The 26631-nt window shown below is 43.9% G+C and overlaps 1 protein-coding gene across 1 annotated transcript in view; it reads right to left on the minus strand.

Annotated features, from left to right (window-relative positions):
* SGPL1 (sphingosine-1-phosphate lyase 1) overlaps positions 1–22634 on the minus strand; it is a 35192-nt gene extending 12558 nt beyond the window's left edge. Inside the window, exons 1-6 of the mRNA XM_083503102.1 lie at positions 22046–22634; positions 11588–11753; positions 9891–9958; positions 9494–9641; positions 8306–8385; positions 5990–6118 (exon numbers count right to left, since the gene is read on the minus strand). Of these exons, the coding sequence (XP_083359228.1) occupies positions 5990–6118; positions 8306–8385; positions 9494–9641; positions 9891–9958; positions 11588–11753; positions 22046–22048 (594 nt within the window). The 5' untranslated portion in view covers positions 22049–22634. The remainder of the gene's footprint in view (positions 1–5989; positions 6119–8305; positions 8386–9493; positions 9642–9890; positions 9959–11587; positions 11754–22045) is intronic.
* Positions 22635–26631: the final 3997 nt, after the last annotated feature.

Genomic DNA, 26631 nt, shown 5'->3' on the forward strand with positions numbered 1-26631 from the left:
AGGCGCAGTAGATGTGGCAAAGTCACCCTGGAATTCCTTGGGTCAGGCAATAAGAATATTGCTACAGTTCTTCACCACATTTAGTTTCTTTGTTTAGCGTAACAGCTCAAGAACTTTCTTTGAAGGGTAGTAATAGGTAGAAGATGCTTGGGCTCAGTGGCTTTTGATGAGTGGCGGATGCTAGCAGATTGCAAAGGCAGCAGAGATTTGCAAGTTTTAATTTCAGGAAATTAATTACAAAGGGCCAGGATCATATTGCATCTCTCCCTGTTCCTCCTGCTCTTGCATTGACACACTTCTGCAAACATTCCATGCCTCTTACAAACATTTCATGGCAAAATCTCTGGCATCTCTTACCTCTTTAGATTAACAACTAGAGTATAGTCAGTGAAGGACACAGAAGTATGGGAGCTTGCAGCTGGCTTGCAGCGGCAGGGGGAGATCTAAGGGTAGGTTGTTTGGTTTTGCGGGGGTTGACTGAGGTAGGTTTCTATGGTGCACCTCCCAAGGAGAGGAATCAGTCAAAGGTTGTTATGTAAACTTGCTGTGAAGTGAAACTCTGTAGGCTTAAAAAAAATCTGAAGCAACTACAAAGGAAGTGGCAAAGAAGGAGCTCCACAGCATGCATGTATTAGGAGGCCCCGAGTCAAAAGGTAAAAGGTAAAGGACCCCTGGACAATTAAGTCCAGTCAAAAGTGTTAGAATTCCTGCTCCATGATTGCAGTCATGGGATTGCTGTCTTTCACATGAGGGTGTACGTTTTGACTCCACAAAGTGGGAAATGACGGAGACAGGATGTTTGTGCTACTGTGTTCCGTGATGTGGGACTATTGTCCTTTGTTCTTTCTCTTTGCTGTTTGATGCTAGAGAGAGAGGGAGCCATGTTGCAGTGCTCCGTGTGTGTTTATATGTAAATAAAGTAGATTAGCCAAAATGCTGAGTTGCTGAGGTCTGTTACACAAGCTGTGAAGACTCTGCAGATCCCTAAGTGTGCCGATGTCTGTTGGCATCAGTCGCTGTGATGTACCGGCTGAAGAAAGCTTTTGAAGCTCCCGAACGATCAACCAGGAGGGAGAGAACATGCCAGTTGGGCATGTGTCTCTGCCAGGGTCCTACTCAAGTGTAGGACGAGCTCCTGACAAAAGGCGACTATGGAGTTGTGGCGCTCATTTCGCTTTCAGGTCGGGGGAGCAGGTGTTTGTCCACAGACAGTTTTCTGGGTCATGTGGCCAGTATGACTAAACCGCTTCTGGCGCAATGGAACACCATGACAGAAACCAGAGCACACGGAAATGCCCTAATTATGTTTTCATTAATCAGGCATCATTATTAAGCCTCAGGATAAACATTTGCCGTGCCCAAGCACTGAGGTAGGGCCTTGAAACTCAACAATTCTATACTGCGAGAAAATAGATCAAGAAAAACATTTTTTTAAAAGATTAGGAAAAGGAAGTATCCGTGCTCTACTCTCGAGTAAAACAAAAACAAAAAAAGGACACTCAGAATTCCAAAAACACATTTTAGTTTCCAGAAATTTACAGCAAGAATAAAGAAAGAGGAAGATATATTGACAGGCATGGCAATAATCAATTAACAAAGACTGTACCACTTTTTAAAAAAGAATTGTTAATTGTACGTAAGCCTTTTTCTCTCTATAGTGCAGAAGGACCCATTTTATGTTGCCAAAAGTCAAACAGAATTAACTAAGCAAATAAAGGCTGCACTGGTGAATCCAGCAAATTAAGTCTGCACGGATTCAGTTAAATGGTATTTAGGCTCTTTTGAAAGTGTGGTGTCAGTACGTTTGTGCAAAATGGAACTGTGGCTCCTAAGACCTAATGGGGCTTCGTGATTAAGAGAATGAGCTGTGATGATCCCACCAAGCTGCCGCATTACACACACATCTGTAACAAGAAGAAGGCTACTAGCCCGTCTTACAGGGTAGTTGTAAGCATTCATTGAGAATATATGTGAAGACCTTTAACCCTTGAGAGGAAATGCGAAGTAAATGCTAACCACCAACAAATATGCAGCTATTCAAGCAACTATTCATATCATTGAAGAATTGTTTCTTATGCCACACAGCCTCCGCAAAACACCATGTCGTATTTTCTGCTCCAAGTGAGTTCTATTTGTTAGGATATTTCCGTTCCACCTTAAAAGGGAGCAGGCTTTGTGAGTCAGAGAGTCTGCGCATGTCCTGTTCACAGGATGTTTATGTTTTCTGTTGCTTTCGTTTTTTCTCTCTGTCGGAGACACTGACGCAGGCAGTCATGTTTTTCTCTGTTCTGATCAACGCTGAATAAAGCTTGTAAATAATGCTCTGCTGAGTGCAACTTTTGGCTGTCAATTATCTGCTGATAAGAGTGTGCATGAGCTCTGGAGTGTGGCAAGATATTTTCTAGAAACTCATGTCGCTAATCGCTGATACTACGTGCCTACGGGAGATCGATGGATCGTCCGGCAGACGGCTTGGGGCCATGATGGACTTTATCTCCCTGGCAGTATCCCAACACTATTAACCTCTAGCCATACACCTCTGAGTCCTTTGAACTGTTAACCTCCTTCCTAAGTTTCACTGTCTGTGGGCAGCTCCTTCCCTACAGGATTGCAAGGCGATGCTAACCCTGCAAGACGAGTTTGCAAGAAATTAATTTTAATAAGGTCTCCGAGCACACGAAAGTACAACCCTTGCTTCCTTACATCACTGCCTGGGAGCCTGCTGCTTCTTTAGCAACAATGCCTTACCCAGTCTAGGTCACGGCTGGTGACTGGGCACAGAGAGCAGTGGTTTCAGTGCGCCGCTGCTTAGTTGGAAGCACTCTGCCTCAACTGGTGGGCCAGACTGCACAACAACAGCCTGCGGTTCAGCCCCACAAACACAAGAGGACCAGCCCTCCTCACAAATAAGCCTCTTTCAGAGAAGTCACTTGGCAATTTTCATCTGCCGTTGGACAAGAGCAGCTGCCTCACTACTTAAAACTGGAATTTTATCCTTGATCTCCCATTCAGGTCCTGTATACCTGAAGAAGTGTCTCCACCCCCTGAGGTCCAGCGCCGAGGGCCTTCTGGCGGTTCCCTCACTGCAAGAAGTGAGGATACAGGGAACCAGGCAGAGGGCCTTTTCGGTAGTGGCGCCTGCCCTGTGGAACACCCTCCAATCAGATGTCAAGGCAATAAGCAACTGTCTTACTTTTAAAAGACATCTGAAGTCAGCCCTGTTTAGGGAAGATTTTAATGTTTAATGCTGTATTGTGTTTTTAATATTCGGCTGGGAGCTGCCCAGAGTGTCTGGGGAAACCCAGCCAGATGGGCAGAGTATAAATATTAAATTATTATTATTATTATTATTATTATTCACCCCACACTCACATTCCTAAAAACGTACATGAAGCACAGAAGCACCTACGAATACAGACAACGTACAGAAGGTATCTTTGGATCAGCGCAGATGACTGTGAAAGGCAAACTTAGGGCATATCTACATTAATCACTAAGATGTATTGCATTTTATTCATGGCGGCTTCCTCAGTGATTCCTGGGAAATGTGGTATGGTGAGGGTGCTGGTTGCAAGAGACCCTTAGCCTTCTCTAGCCCTCGTGAACTACAGTTCCCTGGAGAAAGGGGATAACTATTGCATAAGTCAAGTCCATAGCACAGATGAGCATCCTAGCAGTAGAGCTCTAGAGGCTGGTTTCGTTGTTCATAAGGAACACAGTGGAGGCTAAAGAAAAACAATTTTTTAAAATTTTTGGTAGTTTTTCTGATAGTTTTTATTTACATGGAGTTAGAAGATTAACACCATACTGCATGTCGAATGGCAATATTACATCTTGCAAGTTCATGTACGTCCAGGAACTGGAAACGGTATTGTGAACCTGACAGTTTTACTCTGGGGAAACGTCTGGAGAATATAAATATGGACATAAAGATGTTCATCTCTCTTGGTACAAAAGCAAATCAGTATACTTCACTTAAAGTGCATCATTATTATTTCGATTATTACCTACCCTTCATCATCAGGCTCCAGGGCAGTTACAGCCATTTAAAATTCAGTATTTAAAATATGTAAAACAAATTGCAAGAACCGGGTAGGTCCTGAATACATGCATCTCATGTATCAAAAGCCAGGGTAAAGATATGATGATTTATCTTTTATACGCTGCCTGTCTGGCTGGGTTGCCGCAGCGACTCTTGAGCAGCTTCCAACAAACTATAAAACCACAGTAAAACATCAAAGCCATCAAAAGGCAAGCCCTTGACCTAGTACAGATCTGTAGCCAATCAACTGTCCAGTTGCTTTCAAGTCCATCTATGGCATCCATTATCTGCTCCCCATCACCCTCTTGGCATAGGTGAGACGCAATGATTCACATCTTTGAAAGCCAGGGTTCCCAGATCCTGGCCCACATACAATGCCTCTTGAATTTAACAGACTGACTGTATGCAGAGCTTGACTGTTGTTGGACTACAACACCCATCACCCCTAGCTAGCAGGACCAATGGTCAGGGATGATGGGAGATGTAGTCCAGTAACAGCTGGTGACCCAAGTTGGAGAAACACTCTTTATAGAATGGGACGCTGCATTGCTAGGGTCATAAACCCTAGGCTAACTGCGACACAAAGTTAAAATTAATGGGGTTAAGCATGCCTAAATCTCTGCTGGATTTAGGCCTCTCATCCCATATCTTCATTAGCAACATTGGGGGGGGGGGTTTCCTGCCACCCCACCCCTTATTCTTGCAAACCTTGCAAGTGGCTGCAGGAGAGGGTCACTGAGTCAAACCACAGGGGGTGTTTTTCTAGATCGAAAGTGAAACTGTGAAGCTCCCTTGTTCTTTTTGCTATTGAATGCTGCATGTCATTTAACCTTGTTTCATTTACAGTATTGAAATGTGGTTATTTTGTATATTATTTTTGTTTTGCTAGGTTGTTATGAAATTGCTATTGCATTATTTTGTTATGTTATGAAAGTTTTTGCAATGTTTGCTTGAAATGCATCTCTGTTTCTTTGTTGTAAGCAGCTTTGAGGTGTGTGTGTGTGTGTGTGTGTGTGTGTGTGTGGAAAAGCGGTATACAAATAAAGTGAATGAATGAATGAATCTTACTGACCCTAAACTGTTCCAGCAACAAACACCATCCACATTAGATCCAAAGGAACTCCTGCCTATTCACTCACCTTCTTGGCTACAGCATATAGGAGATGCTGCTACTAAACATATGAGTTGCTGAAATACCAATCACAATTTTCACCCAACATATTTATTACATACAACTTGCTGTGATAAAACACACACACACACACACACAGGTGGGGGGGGGAGAACACAATTCTCTTTCAATTTTGACTTTTTCAAAAACTGGACACCCACAATTCTTGGTGTTGTCCTCTTTAGAAATGACAAGGCTTTTTACATTTGCAAGCAAGTTCACTGCCTGCACAGGTCAACCACTGACATTATGTAAACTAACTAGCCAAGCAGCGTGCAACTTGGAAAAGAGGTTAATGAATAGGACTGCATAACTACCAAGGTATTTGGCAAGCTGTCCACAATTTCTTAATTACCTTTGGTGTCCACTGTGTCACCTTTTTGCCAGCACAGCTGTTAATTGTCAGGATAGCTTATATATGTTCTGCCTACACAGACATATAATTTAGCTACCTGTATTTTAGCTACGTAAAATTTGTTTTCAAACTTAAACAAAATTTAGCGGTGTTTCGTTTCTCAACTGTTTTGTGGATTTCAGCTATGGTTTGTCTACAATTTCATCTGTACACTGCTTAGGCAACTCTTTCATCTAGCAGGTTATATACATATTCTAATAAATAAAATAACAATTTCATTAGAGTTGGCTAGACCCAAAGCAAATGCAGCTTCCCTTGGAAACAAGGCAAAAAAGACACACACTTTTTTCTGTAGTGGATCTTTTAACATTTACACAAATACATTGGCTGAAGCTAGTGGGATTCATGTCGTGTTACTTACTGTTCCACAAGATTTGGGCCCTCCATGGAAAAGCGCACAAGCCATTCTCACGACCTCTGCTTCCATCTTCCTCACGCCCGGAAATATATCTGGATGAAGCGGGTTACTCCATGCAAATTCCTCATAAACCTTCAGGGAGAAAATTGGCTCAGGTTAGATAGCTCCTCTAAAGTAAACCCTGAAAAGGTGATGCTGCACTGTTTTCTTATGTACAGGAGAAAGTCACCTCGCTCCCCATCCACCAAAGGTGACTGGTTTCGGAGAAATCACAGGAGGACACTGTGGAGTTTTCTCTGCTATAAAATTAATCCCAGAATGCTTTGCATACTCTCACCAATCATATCATCCAAACACCGCAAAAGCTTTGAATACGAGTTACGTCTCACGTGATGGTAGCTGTGTGAAGTGCCGTGTGGAGCTATGCTCGGTGGCCTCAACCTGACAGACCCTACCTGTTCCACACATCCGCCAACATCCACACCTTGGCTGCAAAGTCTGAAGCAGGGATCCCTAGGCTAAACCATGTGAGAAGCCTACATGCACACACAGAGGAGGCTTCCCACCCAAGGCGTGGAGAGGGGTAGGGCCAGGCGGCAAAATGCAGCAGAGGAGCAGAACCAATCAGAGGCGGGGCCAGGAAGACCACGTGACCTGGGCTTCAAGCTCAAAGGGGGCCTCAAAGGGAGGCCCTTGCTAATTTTTTTGGAATTGTGGGTAAGTTTCACCACTTGCTCCTGAGCACATCAGACCAAAACGTGACAAACATGCTCATCTTAGAGCTGCAAGTGGAAGCAAAAAAAATATGTGATTTGACAAGAGACTGTTTTGGGGGAGGGGCTACCTGATACAGATTTTATCAAATTTCAGAGTTTAAAATGTTCACAAATATTAAGACAAATATATCCGTTCCGATGGCACATGGTTTGACTACGGTGAACTCAGATCGGCCGATTATATAAACAAAGCGCTACCACTCAGTGGCTGTTGTTGGATCGAGTGCATGTTGAAAGGTGGAGAACTGTGATATTTTTGTGCCTCCCTCTTCTTTTGGTGCCTTGTTTTATTTTCAGGTGTCGCCATCCACTCCTATCGTGGCTGGGGATTCTGGGGAAACCCAGAAGCAGCCCAGGGTCCCTCTGGACCTCTGAGGGGGGCCTGCAGAGGAGTAAGGGAGCAAGCACAGCCCTGCTCTTCTGCTGCAATTCTAATCACATGGGGCTCAGGTGCCTCTACAGAGCTAGCATGACATTTCTTCCTTCTTATTTTCTGTGACGGAAGGAAAACAAGTTTAAAAAGAGATACAGAGGACTGTTTGGGAGTCAAGAAGACTATTAAACACCTTTCTTTTTCAACAAGCCTTTTAAGCAGAGATTTTGCATCCCGGCCTGAAGCTTGAAATTTTTTTTATGCGTGCTCTCATTGCAGAAACGCATCAGGTTTGTTTCACGGGAAGCGATTGGTGATAAAATAACTTAAGTAAATTCCTTGTAAACTGACTGTGGCAGAAGTAGGGACAGTCTACCAAACTCTTCCACCTTTTCCCTACAATTCCTATCTCCACTGGGCATGGGAAGGGGGAAGGATAGGTTTAACTGAATTAATGCTTAGAAGTCACAGCATGTAGTAGCCCAACCACATCTTAGAATTATGAGCAAGACACATTAATACATTTGAAATGATTCACAGGGCATAAATTCTGGGGAATTTCTGCTTCCAATTCCAATGTGTGTGATTCCTAACCAGTACACCTACTTCACTGGCCTGCCTGAACCTCATTCACTCACAAGTGGGGTGGGTTTTTCCCCCTGTCACAATTTGTTTTCCACTTCACATTCCTTCCTGTTCCTTCAAAATAGAACGCCTCATTACAGGGAGAATTAGATATCCTTATTATTTAATTTGTATACCGCCCTTCACCCGAAGAGAGCACAGGGCAGTTCACAACATAAAAAATACAAAATGAGAACTTGCTTCATTTAAAACAAGTCATTAAAAAAATAAAAAATTGCACACATGCATTCAGTGTAGTGTAGTGTAGTGGTCAAGAGCGGTAGACTCGTAATCTGGTGAACTGGGTTCGTGTCTCCGCTCCTCCACATGCAGCTGCTGGGTGACCTTGGGCTAGTCACACTTCTCTGAAGTCTCTCAGCCCCACTCACCTCACAGAGTGTTTGTTGTGGGGGAGGAAGGGAAAGGAGAATGTTAGTCGCTTTGAGACTCCTTCGGGTAGTGATAAGGTGGGATATCAAATCCAAACTCTTCTTCTTCTTCAACAAACAGAAGGATAAACATATAGCTTTTACCACACTGAATTACCTTCACAAGCAGATCCGTGAGTTTCTTATCCCCGCTGTACACTGTCCCAGACACTTTCCCGTCTTCCCAGTTTACTTCACCTGAAAGCACGGAGACAAGAAACCGCCCGTCATATTTAAAAGCACTTTGCCGATCAAAACTGCAGTTGATTGACTGTTCACACAACGGTCTATGGAGACAACATTAAAACTACAGTCTAGCACAGAGCTAGGGAACCTTTACTCTGCATGCAGAATTAGGCCCAACAGGTCTCCCTTTCTGACCCACAAGGCTGGTTTTTTTCTAAGTCACACCCACCTGCCGCTCGCCTGACCTCATATCAGGCATTGGGCGGATAAAAATAAGGCAATGTGGGATTTTAAGACACCCTTTGTCAGAGACAACTATCAGCAGATAGGCAAGGGGGTTTTTAAGCACTTGCAAACAGCCTGCCTCTTTAACTATTGTTAAAAAGCAATGATTAACCATGGAACTGTAAAGTTATTATTTGCTGATTTTACTGTTTACTATTGGATTCTAATGGAATATTGATTTACTTGATCTATATGACCAGGAAAGCTGTTTGTGGACAAACGCTGGCTCCCTCGGTCTGAAGTGAGATGAGCACCACACCCCTTAGTCACCTTTGACTGGACTTAACTGTCCAGGGGTCCTTTACCTTTAACCTATATGTGTTGGAAGCCACTCAGAGCGGCTGGGGCAACCCAACCAGATGGGCAGGGTATAACTCACAATATTATTATTATTAATAATATCCGTATTATTACTACTATTACAACAGCAGGTGGCAGGAATTCATGCTCCAGAATGGGACCCAAACTTATAATAATCTCTTTCTGGAAGAGAGAAATGTCCAACACTTGTGAAAAATACATGGCAAGGAGAAATCTTGAAAATCAGGTTTTACACCCCTCCAAACAGGAGCTCTCCAAACTTTCTAAGTCAAGTTAGTATTTCCTCATATTCATGCAACTAACAACATTACTTCGCTTTTATGAGACAGTGGCAGGGTTTTTATTTTGTTCTCTTCTCCAAGAACTATGCTTCCATCATTAATTGAGAATGAAGGCTGAGTATTTGTAATACACAGCCATTTGCTGCTGCTTATTAATTAACATTGGCACTGGAGCAGAGCATAGCAGATGCTGAAACTGATTGACACGTGCCAGTATGCATTCAGACTCATACCCATAGAGCTGTATTCTTTCATCTTCTTCAGCACATCTGGTTGGCTCAAACCTTTTGCCGGCAGGATTTTGACATAACCCGTTTTTTCTTTCAAGAAACTTAAGGTGCTGGCCATATCGTCCATAGTCTTATTCATCTGTTTCTTTATCTGTTAGGATAGACAAACACACATGCAAATATAATATGAACAGATTCTAATCATGGGGATAATTTAATTGCAAATTCCTTGCAAAAAAAATAGTTCAAGCCTTGAGTTCAATTTTAAACAAGGTGACCTCTTTTCACAGGTATGCTTTTAATTCCCTCCACCTCCCTGAGCACCAAATGATAAAGAGCAATAAATATGTTTCCTCCTAGCAAATTAAATAGGTAAGTAGCTCAATGCTTAAAAACTTACAATAGTTCCAATAAAGGGCAATTTGCGTAAATTTCTGAAGAACCACTTTTTAGATCGTGATGTTAAACCTAGAAAGAAAACATTTAAAAAAAATATTATTATTCAGCCCCAAAATTTCCAAATGTGTTTTTTTTACTTCCCAAGGTAGAGAGGAATCCCTGCTTCTTGAGTACAGAAGGCTTCCTGCTTCAGAAAGCTGCCTTCTACCCCTCTTGCATGCTTACCTGCACTGCCCTCTAGCCATCAAAGTTCCCAGCAATTTGTTGCCAAGACCTTTGCACTGCCCCTACTGATCCCAAGCACATCCGTGTGCGCATCTTTGGGAATTGCAAAGCCCTGCATGCACACAGGAGAAGGCTGGCATGCACAAAATTTCTGAGCTGCGAAGCTTCCCCAGATGCTCTTAGACCAGAAGGGGCAAGGATATAAATGAAATGGATGTCTGCTTTGCGAAGCTGGAAATGCTCTGAAGCCTTCTGAATTCCTGTCTGTGCATAGCAATGGGGGTGGGGGGATAAACTCAATCCAAAAGCTTATGGGTGGAATGAACACAGAAAGCAGCACGGATCACATTTGGACATGTGCTGTAGGAAAAAACACTAATACCAACAAGGGGGTGTGGAACCTATTGAAGGCCAAAAACTAGGCTTTTGTGTTAAACTAAGAACCAACTTGTTGCCTGTGTTATCCAACATGTCTGTATTTAAAATGCTACCTTTCTTTTCTCCATCAAGGACACATGTGCTCACACACACACATGGATATCAAGACCTATCACACCCTACAACAGAGAGTATAACATTTCTTCAATACCATAACCCTGAACTGCAGAGGTGATGGCTAATTTATGAATTTGTTGCATCTGAGTACGTAACTTGTGCACACTCTCTCTCTCTCTTGCCATGAACCCTATCAACATATAACTTTATTTGGTGGACCTCTTCTACAATACCCAACTTTGAACATTTTGGAGCCAGCTGTTCAAAACGAAACCACAGTTTAGCCTTTTATTTCTAGAAGTATTTATATATGGCCCGGTCACGTTAAGTATCAAGGCAGTGGGCATCATAACAAAATATAACAATAAAAACAATAAAAAATAAAACAATGTGGGAGTCCCAAGGGCTATATAGGGAAGAAGCCCCTGCGTCTGTGGTCCCAATCCCTGGAATAAAGCATTACAGAAATGGACCTGAGTGAGCCTCAAGCTCACACACTCCCATCTCTCCTGGCTGAGCCACAGGAAATTTGAAAGCTTTCATTTCTGTTTTAGATCAGCTACAGCTTGCTCATGCATCTAAACCTGAGCAAACTGTGGTTATCCTTAACTCTGATTGTGTACACAAGCCAACTCCAAACCAGGCTGGCTTGTTTTTCCACTAATATTAAGGCTAAACACAGTTTAGGATTTGGACAACACACCAAACTGTGGTTAGTCTTAAAGAGAAATGGAAACTTCTGCTCTCCTCCTTGAAGCTGCACTGGAGGAGAAGCCAAGCTCTCATAAATTATAGTTTAGTCTTAGGGCCAAACACAGCCATAGACGTGGAAATAAAACAAGGTGAAGAGTTAGTTGGGACTTTCTAACCTCACCTCTTTGCTACCACGAAGGTCAGGGGCTTTTAAAAATGAAATCATGCTACGCAAATGGAGTGGACCCCCCAATTCCTCACATCGGAGATGCACACAGCACTTACTTTCTTGTTGGAAGAGGAACATGTATAGCCAAACAAACAGGAGGGTAGCCCCAATTGTGGATGTTACCAGTTGCCAGGGCTCAGCCCCAGCACACTTTGCATTCACGGCATTTCTTGTTTCGTTTAAATATTGCAGAAGGATTTCTTTGTAAGGAACAACTGCATCCTAGAAAAGAAGAGAAAGCACCCATGAGGCAGAGGGCAAGGGCAAGACCAAGGCAGAATGAACAAATGTGGCTATAAAGTGAGGTTGATTTATTTGCTATGAGTGTTTTATTTAGCCCCACCTTCCAATTCAAAGAAATGCCCAAGGCAGTTTTACCATGGAAGCAAAAGTAACGCCAACAATAAAATACAAAAAATTAAATCGAGAAGAAAAGAGGCAGCAAATAAACACATCAATTAGCATGTCAGAGAGGTGGTACAGTGGTACCTCGGGTTAAGAACTTAAATCGTTCTGGAGGTTCTTAACCTGAAACGGTTCTTAACATGAGGTACCACTACGATTTCTATTCTCATCCTGAAGCAAAGTTCTTAACCCGAGGTACTATTTCTAGGTTAGCAGAGTCTGTAACCTGAAGCGTCTGTAACCCGAGGTACCACTGTATTTAAAAACCGGGGAGGTGGCAAATTGAGTTACCAAGATCCAAAGGAAGAAGGATAATTTCATAACACTTTGGTTCAATTTTATCTTGTTTGTAGGTAAAGAGGACTTTATGATTCTGCTTTTGATTTCAGTTACGATTACTGAATCCGAATTACAGCCCTAACAAACTATTATACACCTGTGGTTCTTTGTGTTTAAAGAAATTGTTATTGTATGCTTTGCAGTTTCTTTTGTGTATAGATAAGAATGGCTGTTTGTTTGACAATGCAGGATGCCTGCAGGATAGCTCAGTCAGTAGAGGATGAGACTCTTAATCTCAGGGACATGAGTTCGAGCCCCACATTGGGCAAAAAGATTCCCACATTGCCGGGGGTTGGACTAGATGAGCCTCGTGGTCGCTTCCAACTCTACAATACTATTGTTCTAAAGTTCTCAGCTACAATATTTGTGTATCGCGAAAACTAATAAAAATTATTTACCCCCAAAATGGACAGGCAAAATCCTTGCTCAGCGATAAGTGATGTTGCACAGAGGTGGAGAGTCATCAAAGAGGGATGAGGTGGGCTTTTCTCAGCAGGAGGTTCCAAGGTCAAGAAGTGGCCACAATGAAGGTCCCAACCAAGCACAACTCAGATATTGAGGGAGATGCAAAAAAGAGCCTCCATGGGAAATCTTAGGGAGAATTTTGGCTCAAATGGGACGACAGCTCTGAAGGTAACTGTGTCCCAAACCATTTAGTGTAGGGTTGGGGAAACTGTTGTCTTCCAGATGTTGCTGGACTACAACTCCCATCATCCCTGACCGTGGGCTATGTTTGTTGCACAAGAGCACTAAACCAACCTCAATTGTGCCGCCTGACTTTGCTGGCATGTGAATGAATCCTATCTGAAAACAACAACCCTCTCCATCAGTCCCCGTTAATCCAAAATAAGAACCACCAGCGCACAGGGATAAATCCATGTTTAGTGTCTCCCACTAAAACTAACCGGTGTTTGCTGTTCTTGAGACTGTGTATTTTGTAACTGCTTTCGTCATCAGCCAAGATTTCCTCAGGGTAAGTTCTCCCTGTGTAAGTTTAAAATTACAGCTCAACAGCAACACGGAACATCTTCCATCAAAGTTAGCCTCCCATTCATTTCCACAGGGCTGTCTTGCACCGCGACTTTTGAATGGCATCAATGGACAATGCAGGATTGCCGTATCAGCTTGAGGTTCCAGAACTTTAGCCCCACAAAGGACAACTCTGGAATGCGTAGCTCCTTAAACACAAGCTTCCTTTATTTTTCCTAACATCTTTTGTTGTAAGTAGAAGGTGGGGGAAGACCTCTGCTGTAGCAAATGCACTGAAGAAAGGAGCCTTTCCAGTTTCAATCTCAATACAGTGGTACCTCGGGTTACATATGCTTCAGGTTACATACGCTTCAGGTTACAGACTCCGCTAACCCAGAAATAGTACCTGGGTTTAAGAACTTTGCTTCAGGATGAGAACAGAAATCGTGCAGTGGTAGTGCAGCGGCAGCGGGAGGCCCCATTAGCTAAAGTGGTGCTTCAGGTTAAGAACGGACCTCCAGAACGAATTAAGTACATAACCAGAGGTACCACTGTACTTGATGAGTGTTGCTTCCTACCATTTCCCCTTTCCCACCTCACTGTGTAACCTTGAGCCCATACCCCTTAAAGAAACCAACGCTTGATATTTCAAATTCACAGTTGCGGTCCTTTGTCAACCATGTCTGTCATATCCAGCTCCCAATCTCTTAAAGCCACGCTGCAGAAAATACAAATTTTCACGGCGGCACTCTGCTCCTCAGACCTGTTCTTCCACATCCAACTTTTGAAACCTTCTTCTGAGCAAGGTCCCTACCAAGGTGTGGCGATTTCGCCTTAATTGAAATGCACAATAGCAGAATGCAGTGAGTAAGCCTGTGGAATCCTGCTTGTCGAATTTGCATAGGCCACTATGGGAAGCAAAACGCCAGGCTGGAGATGCCTCTGGTCTAATTCAAATGAGATTTTGTTTTGCATTAATTAATTAATTAATTAATTAATTAGAATAGTTTTATTATTTGTACCCCGCTCATCTGACTGGGTTGGCCCAGCCATTCTGGGCAGCTTGCAACATTTATAAAACATAATAAAACATTACACATTTTAGGGCCATCCACATCATGAATGCGATTAACATTTGCACCCCCAGAAGCGGAGAAGATGGGAAGTTATAGACAAGAAGGATCCCTTGACACCTTAGATGCCTGACACGTTTATTGACTAGCAACTTCTGATAGTTGATGCCACAACAACACAGTGGCCCTACAAAGAGCCACAGAACGGTTTTATTCAAAGGGGAAATAATTTGAATTGTGGGAAGAGTACCCAACAATGGATAACTAATATGAGACACATCACGTGGGTGGGTGGGGGGGAGAGACTCACTACTCTGTCGCACCAATCACTATTGTAACCAGATATACCTGGATAGCTCCGTTGGTTAGAGCGTGGTGCTGATAATGCCAAGGTTGCAGGTTTGATCCCTGTTTGGGGCAGCTGCCTATTCCTGCATTGCAGGGGGCTGGACTAGAATGATCCTCAGGGATCATTAATATGATACCATGAGCCATTATACATTCCAGCAGCTGTTCTTCATTCTCTACTCAACACATCCAGTTCCTGACATCACCAGCTGGCAAGATAAGGATTGTCCAAAGCTTTGGAGAGCCACCGGTAGTCAGTGTTGACCAAGGTCAGAGAACCTGTAGCCCTCCAGGTGTTGTTGGACTCCAACTCCCATCAGCCCCACCAACACGGCCAATGGCCGGGGAGAATGGGAATTGTATTCCAGTATCTGGAGGCTCACAGGTTCTCCACCTCTGGTGTAGACAGTGCTCAGCAAGATGGGACAATGGTCTTGACTTGGCGGACGGCAGGTTCCTATGTTGCTAACATGTCGAAATACAGAAGTTTCACAACTCCCCTCTTCCCCTTACTGCCACTTCAATCCCTATGCATTTGTTTACTTGCAGGTGCATAAATGACTTACCGTATATACTCAAGTATAAGCCGACTTTTTCAGCACATATTTTATGCTGAAAAAGCCCTCCATGGCTTATACTGCTCCTCCCTCCTCCTCCACTGCTGCCGCCACCAGCCTCTCGGCAGCACCCTAGGTAGGCAGGGGGACGGGAGGGGCTGGGGGGGAGAGAGAAGCCCCCTCTGCCATGTGCACATGCACGCGCGCACACACGCACTCTAGCCCACCAGGAGGTTTGTGGTGTGGTGAACCAGCTTATACTTGAGTCAATAAGTTTCCCAGTTTTTCGTGGTAAAATTAGGTGCCTCGGCTTATATTTGAGTCGGCTTATACTCGAGTATATACGGTAAGTAATTTCTACTTCCATATCAATGCATATATACATAAGCCTACTTTATTGGGCCGCAGCAAGTAAGCTGCATGCATTTTTCATTATCCGAAGCCTTTCGAAAGAGGAACAAAGAAAGCCAGCTAAGCAATCCCTTTTTTGTCTTATGCAGAGGTGCTTTTTATCCAAGAGAGGTTCATGTTCCCTTTTTTTACAGAGGTTTGAAGTTCAGCATGAACTGTTCTATCTGCTCTTTATCAGGATGCTTATATAACACTGATCTGAAGATTAGAACCTGCTAAGCTTGTGTCTTCTACCAGAGTACAAGAGATAACAAGCCTCTACTTTGCAGCTATGCTCCTTGACGGGGACCCCCCCCCCTAGCTCTTATTGCTCCTTACACCACTATTACACAACAGAACTGCTGATGGCAGGCAGAAAGTGAGGACACACTTCCACCTGTTTCTGGACAACCTCCTAAACCATCTCCCTGGGTATTCCAACTAGCAATCGGAAGTTAATCCTCTTTAACATTTGTATGAAACTGCTGGGATAAGCTACTCAGAGACACAGAACAAGGTGTCTCCATGTATGCTGATAACACTAAACGCCCTCTCTCTATTTTTTTCAGGGCGTTCAGGTGAGGCAAAGCGAGTGTTGAACAAGTATGTGAAATCTGTAATGGTCTGCATGATAAAACAGGGGTCAGAAATGGGTTTGTTTGTATACCCAGAAAGGATCAAAATTGCAATCTGGGGGTACTCTTTGACTCAACTTTGTCACTGAGTCCCTGGTAGCCTCTGGGACAGTAAAGCGCCTTTCATCAGCTTATCAGTGCTGTGGCATCATCTAGATCAGGGGTCAGCAAACTTTTTCAGCAGGGGGCTGTCCCTCAGACCTTGTGGGGGGCCAGATTATTTGCGGGGGGGATGAACAAATTCCTATGCCCCACAAATAACCCAGAGATGCATTTTAAATAAAAGCACACTTTCTACTTATGTAAAAACCCCAGGCAAGCCCCATAAATAACCCAGAGATGCTTTTTACATAAAAGGACACATTCTACTCATGTAAAAACATGCTGTTTCCCGGACCGTCCGCAGGCCTGATTTAGAAGGCGATTGGGCCAGATCCGGCCCCTGGGCCTTAGCCTGTCTACCCATGATCTAAGCAATATTGATTATTACGTACTCTCTTTACTAGTCTTCTAATTTGAGGACATCTTCTGTATCCCCTCATACCACTCCAACTCTTATTAAGAGCAACCTCAACTCCCAACAGTTGCCTGTACTTTTGTAACAAAAAAAGAACTTGTCTAACAAGAGGTGTTTCAGTGGTTTGTGGAATTAGCAAGTTGGAAAGAATTAGAAGCAATGCCCGTGGTTTAAGAATGCAGATACACCCTGAAGAACAAAGACAGCTTCTGAAGATCCAAAATTCCAGAGGCCATTAAAGTCCCTGCTCTTCAAATTCAGGTTCTTCAGAGAAATGCAGTTCTCACCAAAACAGAAAACCTGCAGTCTGGGCTGTGCCATTTTATCACACTGTAAAGTATATTCACGCAAGAAAGTTCAAAACAAAGAAAGCTGACCTGTCAGGGAGAAGATTTAAGTTAGAACTCTTCACCCTCATATGCTAGCATTCTTTGTGCAGGGAAATATATATTCAGCTCTGTGAGCCTCGACTTGAAGACTAAAGTAACACAGTCCATAAACAGGTTTGCTTTCTTAGTGACAACGAGATCACTGTAGATAAAATTCAGGGCATGGCTGCTTTCTTGCTCAATTCCTATATACCCTACGGAACCTTACTGCATTTTTGACCTACAGTATGAAAAATCAGCCCAGACTGGTAGGAGTCTGTGATAAAAGAATGTTGCAAACGTATAATTTGTTTTGTTTTTCAATGATATATAGGTAAGCTGAAGACCCGCAATTCTGTGTACATTGTGTGGTGCTCCTTGATCTAAACTGCAAGCTCATACATTCCTGAATAGATGAAGAAGCTATGTAAATTAACAACAAACCGCAGTGGGAAAGCTTTGAGACAGTCTGAAATAAAGACAAACCACATGAAAGATCCATGTATGCAGGCATCAGTGAACACTGCAAATGAAAAGAACTGTAAATGAGGACTAATAAGAGAGGAGATCTCAAAAATGAATATCTAGAATAGGATGGGGGGGAGAGAAAGAAGGACACATGCTTGGAAACAACTCAGTCCTACTGATTTTCAAAGCCAATTTGTGTGTTTTATCTCCCTTAGATGTTAAAGATCACTACTGAGTAGCGAAAATATAGTCATTCTGGACCTGATCCCACATGCAGCCAACACAGATGCATGTCTGGATTCACACCACAACACTCATCCATGTCCCAGTAAATTGGCTGGATGTGTATTTTGATACAGGTATGTTCTGCTTATCCACTAGTTGTTGCATATCCTTCACTGTGCGGGGACTTCAGCTACATCCATGACAAGATACTTAAAGTGACTTCTTTATCTAGTGTTTAGAAAAATCAGAATAATGAAAAACAACTGTTGCTTGTCCAAGATGTCTCAGTGTTCACTCTTTTTGAGGTTTACCCTGAACCTGAAAGGGAGGGCATTTTGATTTAGGGAAGATCAGTAATGTGTGCCACTTCTGCGCATGACGTCATTTTGAGCGACTGCGCGTATGCAAGCAGCGAAACCCAGAAGTAACCCTTTCCGGTACTTTCGGGTCGCCGTGGAACGCAACCTGAAAAGATTTAACCTGAAGCGTCTTTAACCCAAAGTATGACTGTACATTCTTTCTGCAGTACCCCTGTGGGGCTCAGGAGCCCAGTTATGTCACCCCTTGCCTGCAGAGTTTTTTCAAACACGTTCCCTTGTGGAGTGCTTCCTCAGCCTCCTCTCCTTGATAGTCCTCCAGGCAGCCACCGCTGCCCCCCTACTCCAAAGAGAGGTGACTCCTCACACTGCCGCACAGGGGCCTGGGACTTTGTCCATTCCCAACAGCAAGGGCTGGCAGGCAGGCGGGCTAAATCCCTCGCCTGCTTGCTTGCTTGCTTACTCTGAGGCTGCCTCAGCTCCTGGCAACCAGCACCCATGGCCAAGAGGCACCATTCATCTGGGGAGCTTGTAGCCAGGGCTGCTGCAACAAACAGCTCTGCAAGCCTTTGAGAAAGCATCAGGAGGGAAGGAAGGAAAGAGGAAGGAAGGAAAGAGAGATAGAGGCCAGGGTTGCCCACAGCACCCCAGCCATCATTCAAGGCACCCCAGTGTGCCGTGGCACACTGGTTGAACACCACTGCTCTAGAGAGTAATCTAATTTCTCATGTTTATTCTACTTGCCTTTATTAATCAAAGCTAAAAGCACTGAAACGGCCAAGCTAACCTAATATCATATTTTCAATTAGTATCCATTAATTGTCACTAACAAATTTATAAAAGAGGGGGGTGTCAAATTTCCCACCTCACATCACTGGAGCAAATTCATGCTTCATTCATAAACTTTTAGGCACTATTAAAAACAGATGGTGAGTCTCATGAGCATGGATTGTTTCAGGGTGGATTTGATTTAAATCACAATTTAAATTTAAATCACTAGTCAGTAAGACTTGATTTAAATCACTAGTCAGTAAGACTTGATTTAAATCATATTTTTTTTACAGAAAGACTCATTCTTGCTGGTATAATCTTAATATTTACAACCAGATGAAGGTTGTATTATTCATTTTTGGAATAATAAATGTTCAGAGTAGTTTTTACAGTTATATCAAAAATTACTGATTTGGTTATACTATTAGAAATACATAGACAGATAATTATGAAATTATTGTGAGATTAAGTTAACTGTTTATATTTGGACAACTTTTTTGCTGTACTTTATTGGAAGGAGAAAAATAATAATTTCCTTAATAACAATTGAAACAATTTATTTAACTAAAACAATAGCATTATAGCATATGTATCTTTGTTTGTTAACTGATGTGGTTAAACTATTTTAAAAAACCAAAACAACTTAGGCTGAGTTTTAGCACGCATGAAAAACTTAAAACAAATCCTTATTTCCTGATGAACAGCCTTTGGACTATAATGTAACTTAAACAGAAAACTATCTTTAGAAAGATTTTTCCTCCAAAAGCATTTTATTTTAAAAATCCGATTTAAATTTTAAAAAATTTAAAATCTTTGATTATTATTTTTTAATTACTGATTTTTATCCACCCTGGATTGTACGCAACAGTTGGACATGCAGAGAAGTGACAGCATGCAACTGCCACATTTGCAGTGTGGAATGATGTGATCACACCTCTGCTCGACCATCCTTCGCCACAACATGTCAGGCTGCATTTTAAAAAGAAGGATTTCGACATAGGACAAGGCCTGGATCATTTTTACCACATGCCCAAACTCAGACCATATTCGAGAACTGCTTCACATATGGTCGGTGTCCTGCACAGGTATCACCTCTGGACAATAAAACCTGTGTACACGGTCACATGTACCAAATGCATGCAACCATTTCCCCCTGCATACATGCAGTGGGAAGCTACAGCTGGCAACATAAAACCCTCAGCAGGACTTAGGATCGATGTTGTGTTTGTTAGTTTTTTAAAAATCCATTTATTAAAAAGTTACAGTACAGTTTTGTCCACTGCCATAATATCACTTAATGATCAATGTTAATTCTCTATATTCACCTTTGGACAACCTTTGGGCCTACAGGTGAGAGAAAAGATGTTGCCACGCCCACTTTTAGTTCTGGCCCCACCCGCCATGAGCTCTGCCCACTGCCAGCATGTGAACCCTGACCAAAAGCCCCCTAGGCTCTTTTGGGGGGGGGTGCCTAATCCTGATGGATGCAATCCTCTTTAGGCACTCAGCCATCTTGAGGAAAGAGCAGTGTGTTGTGCACAGCAGAAATTTATGGGTGCACTCTGCCGTGATTTTTCTGGGAGGGGACCAATTGATACGTCAAAAGCAGGAATCACCAAAAGTGCAGCTGCCGTGCTACAAGTTCACACAATAGACTTTGCTGTACAACTATGGAGAAAACAACCCCAAAATGAATATGAAAAGCAGCCTTTTTATTTTCTACCAAGTGCCAAGCTGGGCACAATAGCTGGTTTTCTGCCCATGCAAAAAGACCAGTTTCAACCATCAAGCCCTTAATAATCTCTGCCTTTCAACCGAGCTTTTAGAATGGAGCAGGGAAACCAGCGTGGGCTAACTCAAGATATTCCCCAGAAAGACTCTCTTGAAAAGGATACATTTAAAGTATTCTGTTTTTTAAAGGATTTTTAGGGCAGGCCACTTTTATCTGCCCGCCCCCCTTCACTTCCTGTTTTGTAAACTCTCTACTGAGAAAGTAATCTCTGTTCCATTCCATTCTCCACTCACTAGCTTTTGTTTTATTACCAAACACGTGCAGGGTGCCCATCTAACCACTTCCCCAGTCTGGGTACTTTCCTATTTACCATTAGGTAAGGGGGAAGCAGATGGAGTGGGGAGAGGGAGGGAGGGAAAGAGAAGAGTGAGAGAGAGAGAGTTGTGGAGAGAAAACAGGAAAGACAAACAGGGAAGTTATCCAGAGATCTAAGAGAGCAAAGCACAAAAGCATTACGGGGAGCGAGTTCAGCAAGGAAAAGCTAACGCCAGGCTTTGAGATCAATCTGGAAACAGGGAGATGAATAAGACCCATGGAGAAGTCCAGTACTTTGTTTTATAAGGGGAGAGGGTGGGCGGCGGGAGGAGACCAAGGATAGGGGAACCTGTGGCCTTCCACATGCGAGAGGACTACAAATCCCATCATCCATAAACACTGATGGCACATGCAGCCCACCAAAGGACCACAGGTTCCCCACCCCAGGGGTAGACCGTCCCTCAGACTGATCTGCAAAATATGGTGCTAGGGGTGGGGAGGGTGGGTCCTGAGACTGGCTGAGCCTATGAACAGATAAGCCTGAAAGACCCCCAAGCAGAAAATCCGTACTGGTTCCCATTCGATTTGGGGGGGGGGGGTATCCGACGACGTCTCGCTCACTTGCCCCACCATCCCAACCTGACCTTGGAAAAGTTGGTTCCTGGCTTGGCATTAATTATATCCCCCTACCTACCTACCTAGTGCCGCCACCTCGGCGCGTTGTTTACAGGAGACGGCCCAAGCGCCTAGTGGGTGGGCGCCTTCTCTCCCGACGCTCGCCTCGGCGCCCCACCACACGGGTCGATCCCCGCGGGCTACGCGTGTGCACACGAGAGCGTGCCAAAGTGCCGTGTCTACTACTCCCGGGAGCGAGAGGGGCTCCGGAGAAGTTTCCCCTGGAGTGGGGGAGCGCGGGGAACGGGGAAAGCAGAGCGAAAGTTTGACGAAACTGGAGCAGGGGACCCGAGAAGTGATGGAGAGGAAGGAGCCGCGCGCGCACACACACCAACCCCCTCGTCCGGCGGGTCCCCCCAATAAGTGAAACAAAACCAGAGAGGAGCTGCGGGGACGACACAAACACTCACCATGATTCTCCACAGCCTCTCCGGGCAGCCTTTGCACGCGCGGGGTCAGCGAGGGACGCTGCTGTTGCTACTGCTGTTGTTTGTGTTGCTCAACTAAATCGGCCTGAGCGTCGGGCGGAGAGCTGGGCTTTGCAAAAAAAGGAGGAGGCGGAGAGCGGCCGCCCGCAGATCCAGCCCAGCCTGCCTCTTTTTCTCTGCGCGTGACTGGACAGAGAGGGAGAAGGAGAGGGAGGGCAGGAGAGAGAGAGAGGAGTCGCCGCCGCCGCCGCCCTCTTTCGCTCCGGCGCGGCTGTGATTGCAAGAAGCGCCACCGCGCGCCTCTCCGAGTGCCGGCCCGGAAGCAGGCCTAGGTGCCCTCGCAGCCTCCGCCTCGAGTAGCTCGTTCGCTCGCCACAGGCCTTGGCAATCACAGCGCCCTCTGCCGCAGACCCGCTGGGTCCAAAGGCCGCGGAGCCGCACGCTCGCTTTGCCCCTCGCCCGGGCGAAAGCGAAGCAGGCAGGGGAGGCAGCTGCAAGGGGAGCAGAGCAGGACGAAGGCACATCTCACCGCGGGTGGGGTAGGGGTTAGAGTGGGTCGGAGGGAGACCCGGGTTCAAAGGCTCACTCTGCCACGAAAGCTCACCCGTGGGCCGGTGGCTGCCTCTCTTATCAGCCTACCCCTCATACAATTGTTTTGTTTTGAGTGTAATTTGGAGAGTAAAGGGAACTATGCTCCCTTGAACTTCTTGGAGGAAAAGTGGGGTCTAAATACAATAAATAAAAGGATAATAAACATGACCTGAGAGCAACAGCGCTTGCCCCCATGTGAGCATGCTCTTCTGATACTGGAGGTTGTGCTTGGCATAACCTTATTCTCCATGATTTCTCCATTTTCTGCCTAGGAAAGCGGGGAGAGGTGATGACCCAAAATGCTAAAGGGCACACTGCATGCACCTGACAAAGTAGCCTCTCTGACCCAGGAAGACATGCTCAAATAAACCTGAGAGAGTTTAAGGTGTTAGCAGATGCTTTGTTGGTTAGGCTGCTACCATCATGAATGTTGTCTTAAGTATCACAGAGACTCCAAAATTACCACTACAGTACAGTACTATCCTTTTGCCCACTTCACCACCATTTCCCACATTAAAAAAGGAAGAGAGAGGAAAAATCCATCATCACTCTAATGAAGTAAATACATTTCTGTTCTTTACTTCCAAACTCCCTGGAGTATGCCACTTATTCCTTGCTGTCAACTTCATCCTCTTGGCCTGTTACTAACTAGCTTCCACCCCATGCAACTCCCCAGAAACTGCCCTACCAATGATTATGACCCATTGCAATCCGCCTTCCACCCACTGCACCCCACAGAAACTGCCCTATTACCAATCACCTCACTTCCAACTCCTTTTTGTTTTATAAGGAGTCTCTGCTCCATGGATACTTGGACTGTCCCCTTCTAGTTCTTCTCCTACCTCCTTAATTGCTCGTTCAGTGATTACTGTCACCACAAGGTGAAACTTTTTGTAGTTTCATCCTTTCCATTAGGAACTCTTAGTATCTGTTCTTGATCCTCTTCTTTCTCTTCTCACTACACCTGGGGGACAACATCAGAGTTTGTGGCTTTCCATACCACCTCGAGCTTTCCACCAAATCTTAGATCTCCATCTGTGTCTGACATTTTGTGTTCAGGTGTTTCATTGACACCTGAAATCCAGCTTGTCTCTGACCAAACTTCTCTTTCCTCCTAAGTTTTTCTCTCCTCAAATATTCTGTTTTCATCAAAGACATCACAAATCACCCTGCTGATCAAGCACAAAGCTTTGGATTCATGTCTGAGATATTTTTTTCTCCCCGTATGCGGTGACGCAAGGAAAAAACTCAATTTCTTGACACCAGATGTATGCACAAATATTCTCTGGAACGGGAGGTTCTATACAATATTTGTTACTCAGGGGTCAGCAAACTTTCAGTAGGGGGCCGGTCCACTGTTCCTCAGACCTTGTGGGGGGCCGGACTATATTTTGGAAAAAAAATTGAATGAATTCCTATGCCCCACAAATAACCCAGAGATGCATTTTAAATAAAAGGACACATTATACTCATGTAAAAACATGCTGATTCTCGGACCATCTGCGGGCCAGTTTTAGAAGGCAATTGGGCCGGATCTGGCCCCTGGCCCTTAATTTGCCTACCCATGTGTTACATGCTTACTCTTTGGTCCTCTATTACAAAGAATACATGCTGCAAAATCTTATGAGAAATGTTTTAATGCAATTGACATTGCAGGAACTATGTTGCCTTTTCCCACTATTCCTATGCAAGAGTGGCTATGGTTTAAGGTCTTCAATCATTCAGTGTAAATCAATAAGTTTTGCATGTGCAAAACTCCTTTTCTGTTGTAGGAAGCTAACTTGAAAGGAGTCCTACAGAGTTAAGCTTGTCTGTCAATAATGCTACAGGTGCCATAGAGGGCTAAGTGTAACCATATCTGCCCATTGTTTAGATGAAACAATTCAGAAGCAAGACATAAAACTAGAATTTCTAGTCCTGTGATGTTTATTTGGTTAAGTGATCAGAAGATCAGCGTAAAAATTCTTCAGGATCTACAAAGCTGCGCCTGATAAACAGGCCAACATATTTCATTTTAAATTATTATTTTTACAATGAGTAATAAAAACTGCTGATGACATGCACTGCCTTCAAAGAGATGTTCCCTGTGTGAGAGAGAGAAATGAATTATTCTAAGCTGATACCTGTTGTAGCACTTGAGTACATCATCTAAAAGTTACCTTTTTAAAAAATACTTATTTGTCTATATTTATGCAGATGGGCAAAACAGTCCTCCTAACTCACATTTAGAGGGAGAGAAAAGGAGATGCCGCTACAGAGCAGCTGCCAAATCCATTGCCCAGCAGTGATGCTGTCACCGAGATGTGAAATGTTATGAGCAGCTATTTCTTTTACTACCAGAGCTGCTATAAAGTTGTGCCATTTCTGTGGACATGCTGGGGGAATTAAGAGGTTCTGAATGTGGTGTAACAACGCCACCCATTTTTACTTGCTCCACCAGCAGGACATCACAAATAGAACATCCACACTGGAGGAACTTTTCAGAGGCCCGCCAGTGGGATAAGTGTAGCTCCACAATCAACTTTCAGCCCCGTCAGCAGAGCAACGCTTAATGCCCTTAAGGCTCCTCAGCTGGTTTTAAGCTGTGGTTAGAATTGCACCCTTAATGGGTCATTTAATTAACTGATTAAAAATCCATGCAAGTAAGTAACTAAGGTTTCTTTAACCAGCTGACAGCCCTAATAATTTCAGCTGAGTTGCAGAAGTACCAAACTGAGGCAGCAGACAACTGCCACAGGGACATACACAGAGGGCGTATTCTTTCTTGCAAACTTACATGGCCTGTATTAGCTTATCTTTCAAGGTTTCCTCCAGGGAATTCTGGGAGTAATAGTTTGGTGTGAGATTGCTGAGAGTTCTCAGTTAGACATCTCCATGCCTTCTCAGAGAGCAACAATTCTCAGAGTTGCCTATAGAGAAAGAATTATTATCAAACTAGTTTTAAGTCTGAATAGGCCTGGGGTCCATGTAAAACATTCCAGCCATGACTTCACTGACAACCATGGCGTTGGCCTTCAAACCTGCATGCAGTCAATATAAATAATACCAGTAGTACATACAGTGGTACCTCTGGTTACGTACTTAATTCGTTCTGGAGGTCCGTTCTTAACCTGAAACTGTTCTTAACCTGAAGCATCACTTTAGCTAATGGGGCCTCAGCCTGCTGCCGCCGCGCGATTTCTGCTCTCATCCTGAAGCAAAGTTCTTAACCCGAGGTAATATTTCTGGGTTAGCGGAGTCTGTAACCTGAAGCGTATGTAACCCAAGGTACCACTGTAATGTATCTCAGAGTCTTCTCAGTCGCGTAAGTAACACTATACCATGCCCTAGGAAGTGATCCAGTGCTGTTTACAAAGACATTACTGATGTCAGCATGGAAGCCTGAAAATGCAAGCGTGTCAAAAGATCTTATCAAGCAGCAGCTTGATGAGATACATGATCTCCAACTTCTTCTCATCCACAAGGTGAGTGCCTGTCATAAACAAGTTACATGAACCCAGTCTCTTGAGCGGTGAGACCTTTCAGGGACTTCAAGCTCACATCGGGTCTATTTCCCTTGGAGCGAAGGTCACTGGAGACCAATGGCATTTCTGTGTGATATGGCTTTATTGGCACATATGTACAGGCTGAGGCTAGCACTGGGTTCATCACAGAGTGCAAGACAAGTATGTGTGAGATTGTTAACGGAAAGGGAATAAAAATAAAATAGAAAAATATCTCAATCCTCCTGTCTTGATCGTGATGAATCCACGTCTCCTCCCACTGCTGAAACAAATTCGGATTTAAAACAAAAAACAAAACTCAAGTGAATTTTCTTAAATGGAATTTGCCTCTGGAGGAAAGAAAACCAGGAGTTGACTATATGTTAATGGGGGGGGGGGGGAGGCGAAAAGAAAACAGAGCAGATGAAAGGGGAGAAGGGGTAGGAGGGACAATCGTTGGCTGTTGTCAAGAAAAAGTGTTACCTAGCAACTTGG

This window comes from Podarcis liolepis (genome assembly GCF_965112155.1).
Source record: "Podarcis liolepis genome assembly, chromosome: 5".
NCBI lineage: Eukaryota > Metazoa > Chordata > Lepidosauria > Squamata > Lacertidae > Podarcis > Podarcis liolepis.